General features: G+C 47.6%; 1 protein-coding gene across 3 annotated transcripts; it reads right to left on the bottom strand.

Moving 5' to 3' along the window:
• Positions 1–1920: 1920 nt before the first annotated feature.
• Positions 1921–4119, bottom strand: LOC120655441 (F-box protein At5g07610-like). Of its 3 annotated transcripts, none has more exons than XR_005667513.1 (3): positions 3962–4119; positions 2596–3876; positions 1921–2304 (listed from the first exon to the last, which is right to left on the bottom strand). XR_005667513.1 is itself a non-coding variant. In XM_039933273.1 (2 exons), the coding sequence occupies exon 2, from the start codon at positions 3834–3836 to the stop codon at positions 2697–2699; it is 1140 nt and encodes a 379-aa protein (XP_039789207.1). In that variant the 5' UTR covers positions 3837–3871; positions 3962–4106; the 3' UTR covers positions 1983–2696. The 3 variants fall into 3 exon arrangements, 1 of the variants encoding a protein (XP_039789207.1); XR_005667514.1 differs by having other exon boundaries at positions 1921–2180; XM_039933273.1 differs by having other exon boundaries at positions 1983–3871; positions 3962–4106.
• Between the last annotated feature and the right edge of the window lie 1688 nt (positions 4120–5807).

Below are 5807 nucleotides of genomic sequence, written 5' to 3'. Positions count from 1 at the left end.
TATCCACGTCATAGCTGAGAGGTGGTTGGAGGCCCGCAGTGAAGAGTTGAACACGCTGAGCCTCATCTAAGGGGCCCGCGCGCGGCAGGAGCGCCTGAAAGTGATCTTGGTACTCCTCGACGGTGCCCGTGCGCCTGCAGGCCGCCAATTCACCCAAGGGATTGGAGCGGAGCGGTGGGCCGTAGCGGAGGTGAAGCAGCTCCTTGAATCAGCGCCAAGATGGAGTGCCCTCGTCCTGCTAAATCTGGATGTACAACATCTGTGCTCCATCCTCCAGATTATACGACGCCATCCAAACCTTCTCCTCCTCCATGATCCGTTGTTGATGGAAATAAGATTCAGATCTATTGATGAAAATCAACGGATCGGACTTGCCATCATAGCGCGGGAAGTCGAGCTTTTGGAACCGCGGCGGTCGGTCCAGGTGATGTTCACCCGAGGCGAACTGGTTGCCGGAGGAGGATGACGACGTCTCCTGCGCGTCATGTAGGTGCTGGATCGCCAAGGAGTTGGTCTCGACGGAGGCCTAGAGCGACTTGAGGGTGGCGGCCAGGGTGTCCAGCGTCGTCTAAAGAGCGTTGGCGTCGCCTATGGTGGTGTCAGGGCATGGAGAAGGTGGAGTAGGGGTGGAATGGGGCGGCAACTGTTGTGAGGATGAACGGCGTGAGGACGAAGGCCTGGATCGTGATACCAGGTTGTGAAGGGCGTCGAGGGACAGGGTAGGAGGACCCCGGCTTCGTAGATCGTAGCCGCGATCCGTGGTTGGGGGCGAGGTTTTGCCCCTCAACGCCCTGGTAGATTCAGAAGAGGGAGAGGTTTAGGGATAATGATAGTTCTTGCTTAATCCTCAATGTGATCAGTACAACCATTAAATAGGCACTTGGCTTGCTAACAAACATGGAAAGTACTCCCTAATAAACTGGAAAGTAGTCCCTAGAAACAAGGCTAATCCAGCGCCTAACCACTTGACCCTGGCGCCTCCTGCTGCTACGCGCCTCCAGCGGCGCCTGCACTACAAGAAATATGGTGATCCATGACGAATTTTTCATGACATTTTAATCTTGCTATGAAGATGTCATTTTGATCTTTTTTGCTATAATCTTGTGCTGAAATTATAATGTTGAAATGGGCTTTACGGGTTGAAATATATAAGATGGCTGTGGTGGACTAGAATTTTTATGGGCTTTGCAAATCTAGTGGCCTAGAGATGTGGCCATGTCATCATCCACGTAGGCAGCCACATAGTTGGCCATGTCATCATTGCTGTCCATGTCATCACCATGTCAACAGCCATGTCATCTTCCATGTCATTAATGTGTGGCATGGCAATTGAAATCTGTGACGAAAATTGGCAATTGAAATCTGTGACGAAAATTCTACTGTTTGTGACGTTTATTTTCGTCACAGAAAATGGGCTTGGGTTGGGCTTTAGGGGCTCGGGGACATTTTATGACGATTTCAAAATGTCATGGATTAAGCAATTTATGACGAAAATTTAAAAAACATCACGAGGTGTAATATGTGACGCTCAATACATGACGGAATTTGAGATTGTCATAGATAGTGTTTTATGATGGTTTTTTAGTGATCCGTGACGAAATTTAATCATCATGGATCAACAGATTTTTTATAGTGCTGGCTCGACCTGCACACCTGCAGACGGGACCGGCGCTGATAATGGCGGCCCCACATGACAATAAGGACAAGCAAGCAAAATTGCTGAAGATTTTTTTTTAGCAAAGCTAGCAGCATAACAAATGTAGAAACTGTAAGCATGAGCAAATATATATTGACATAGGGCACAAGTTTCGGACAAATATCTTTAGTCATCCAAAAATAATTATTAACTAACTAGATTATATTGTACTCTTCAAAAAAGGCTTTATTTATCCACCATAGGCATCACTTGATTTCAGTTCATAGCGCAAGGGGAATAATTCACTGGAATAACAGAGGAGGAAAAAGTCAGATCAACACTCAAATTCATCAATATCTCCCTATTGGGCATGCCAACCTATAGATTGAAACAAATGCAATTATTTACAAAACTGATGTTATCTCTGTTGAAACTAGTAGATCCACACAGATGAAACTTAAGTGCAGTGGTAGGTCCTGAACTTCACTCCAGTTATCTGCAGTAGCCCCTCTTCACTTGAGAGTTGAGAAATAGTTTCATCCAGCTGCCATATATATATTTGTAAATAAGAACCTATCTATCTCATATACCAAGGGGCAAAGAGAGTGCAAGGTGCGCCAGTTGGTGTGGTAGAAAAGAGAAGGGCTGTTGATATGCCTAGTAGCAACCTGGTGGATGAGCCAGAAATAAATGATAGTGAATGTTCAATCAAATGGGAACAGCAGGTATCAGGATGCCAATCGAAGTGAGGTTGTGATAACAGCAACATGGTTAGCTGGCAAAGTACCTAGTGTTACCCTACGTATGCAGATTACAATATTAAAGCAATTCCTATTATTGCTGGAAAAAGAGAAGTAGAGTAACTAAATTCATAGAAATAGCAAGCACATGTGAAGTTAGGTTACATGATCTTAACAAAGTGCACTCATATGAAATCAAGCTAAAACAGAGTACTCTACCATTAAGGTTTTTATGGCACACGCCATCAGAAAGATCTAGCCATGTTGCTGCTGCTCCTATTGTTACCCAACAAGAACATCGATTAGAGGTTCAAAGATTTTCATTGCCCATCTGCCAATGATTCTAAGAAGTTAGGAACATATGGAAGATAAGGTCCCTGGCAATCATGTCCAAGAACATGTGCTACAGGCAAAGTGCTTTGTTTGCTGTCCATTTGATATGACATTAGCATTTTATCATCCCCGTCAACACAGAAAATCGCATTGCCTTCTGGGTAGATTGAAACTAGACCGCATCCATTATCGGAGTTAATGACATCCAATTGAAACTTCCGCCTGTATCTGACACGGTGCTTCAAGGTCCAGTCTTCAGACTCTTCACTGCCATAGTCCTCAAGAACCCAGATTGTCAAATTATCGGAAATATTAGTTGCCAAATAAAGATTCCCTTGAGCCAGGTCAATGAACGCTTCATCAATAGTGAAAGGATAATATTCGTCATCGTATGGCATAGGGATAATCCTCCAAGTCTTCGCCTCCACATCCACTGCCGCAACAACCTCCTCATAGGTAACGAGATGCAGCATACCGTTGAAAAAGATGCTTCTAGAACCGCTACAAATTGTGAGTCCAATGTTCCAACCACTGTCTTTCTGACTCCACGCTCCAGCCTTTGATGAGTAAATCTGCACTTCTTTCACATATCCATCCTCATCTTCCTCAAATTCAAACACATGGAAGTGGGAGGAGACCGCCGGTTCGAACCCCAGGCGCGCAATCGGCACATCGGCCGACCAAGTGGACTCAGGCAGGACAAACCATTTCTCAGTAGCAGGGTTGCAGACGAGGTACTGAAATGTCGCTGGACCAGTGGACTTCGGGATGCGGCAGAGGAGGAGGCCATTGCAGCAATCCAAGATGTTGAGGTAGCGCAAGGGCAGGAAGCGCAGGGAAGGGCTGATGGAAGGGCCTTCTCCCCTCAAGACGTTGGTGAAATGGCGGGCTACCACCGGGCAGCGGTCGGTGTTGAAGCTCATGTAGAAGAAGCCGGTGAGCATCTGGGGCAGCTTCTTGCGGTGTTCCGGATCGGAGATGAGGCCGCGCCAGCGCGTGGACACGCACTTGCAGGCGCAGAGGGACTTGGCGGGGAGGCGGCGTAGGATCTCGACGAGGAGGTCGTCGGTGAGCTTGGCCTCTGGACTCCCTCTCCTCCTGTTCCTTTTCTTGGAGCGCCGCGCCATCGCCGCCCGTCAAGGAAGAAAATAGTGTGGCCGATCTGCACTGCAAATGGACAGTGGATAGGTCAAAGATCAATGCGCGAGCAGAACGGACCGACGGAGGAGTATGCTACCCAGAACGCGCGTACCGGATGTGGGCGAAACAGCGAGCGGTGCTCCTGTTCGACCCGACGGCGGCGAGGTTTTGGGCGTGCGGCGGCGGTGTGTGTGGGAGGAGAGCCGGATGAGGAGGAAGGGCGAGGTGTGTGGGGCCAGGGGTGAACCGCTGGCCCGCTATGGTGAGAGATAGAGCCCAGCCCAGATGTAATCAGGCCTTCACGTTCATTCAGCACGGAACGAACTCGTGTATATTTTTGCCTCGATGGAAGGCCAACGTGTTGATGGTATAATGACACCTTCAGTAAAAATCTCTAATTGACACTGTTGGAGTAATGGGCTTGGCCCATTTATTCTAAAGCAATAAAAGAATTTAAAGCCCACTATTAATGCTAGGGAATCAATGTTTAATTCCGTACCGGGAATTGAGGAGGATCTCAACCGACTTAAAAGGTGGACTTCTTGTACACCACTTGTGAAGCCGGTAAGAGGAGGACGGTGAACCACACGCGCGCGCGCTCGCTCGCCTCGCCGGCCGGCCGGGCCGGGCCGGGCCGTGCCGTGGCCGAGGCGCGGCGCGCGGTGTGATGTGATGGCTATTTTGCCGTTGACAGCAATTAATCGTGCGATTAAACGTGCAATTAAATCTGTAATTAATGGCCATAACCGCATCACCTAAATGACTCTGATGGTGTCCAGGTTCAACGAACCTGAGCACCTGAGTCACTTCCAGTTGCAACAACTGAGTTCCCCAACGCTAATCTCTGCGCGCACAGAAGCGTGAGCAGGCCTCCGAAACCTTGCTCGCCTTGAGATCCTGCACGGGATAGGCGGGCAATCAGGTTTTTGGGTAACGCTTTAGCGTGACTGCTCAAAAATACTAAGGCTTTGCCCGATTGTACGACTACTTCCTGGTGGACGAGCCGAACAACTACGTCGACTACATTCTGGTGGCCGAACGACTACGTCGACTACATCTTGGTGACCGTTCGTGGGACTGCACTGCGAACATCTTCCTGCACCGATTTAGTTCGACTACTTCGACTGAGGCCAACCGAGTAGATGTCTACTCCAGTTGGTAACAGCGCAGCCAATGCCTCCGGCAACGGCCCCGCTTTAGGGTACTCCCTAAAACTTTGGTTATTTATATTGTTTATGCTTATATGTGTGATAAGTATAAACATGTTCACATGTTTTCTTTTACTCCTTAAAGTCATAGAAATATTGCTAGTTTATACATCTAATTTTGGAATTAAAATATACCGAAAATTGCCTAGATTTCTAACAATCCAAAAACCTGATTGTGTTAATAGGCTTTCGGTATCTAGCTTTGCTGCATCAATCAAACCATCACCTTTTGATGGTTCAAATTACAAACGTTGGCAAGAGCGGCTTATACTGTGGTTGACACTATCGAGAGTGATCCATGTGAAAGAGGGTAAGCCTGAACAATTCTCTCCAAAGGAAGGGAGTGCGTTCGATGAGGCTGATATCCTCTTTCGAGGCTTGATCATTAGTGTTCTCGGTGATAACCTGGTGGATTCTTATATCCGGCTGCCAACTGGCAAAGCTTTGTGGGATGCTCTTGAGGCTCAATATGGAGTATCTGATGCCGGGAGTGAGTTGTATATCATGGAGCAGTTCCTTGAGTACAGGATGGTCGAAGACCGTTCTGTAGTGGAACAGGCTCATGAAATACATACTCTGGCAAAAGATCTCAAAAATTGCAGCAAAGAGTCCCCATGTGTGTTACCCAATAAGTTTGTGGCTGGAGGTATAATCTCTAAGCTGCCACCTTCTTGGAGGGACTTTGCTACTTCTCTAAAACATAAGAGACAGGAGTTCACAATAGATGGACTCATAGGGACTCTTGATGTT

Source organism: Panicum virgatum, chromosome 1N (assembly GCF_016808335.1).
Source record: "Panicum virgatum strain AP13 chromosome 1N, P.virgatum_v5, whole genome shotgun sequence".
Taxonomy (NCBI): Eukaryota; Viridiplantae; Streptophyta; class Magnoliopsida; order Poales; family Poaceae; genus Panicum; species Panicum virgatum.
This window is presented reverse-complemented; position numbering and strand designations above follow the sequence as displayed.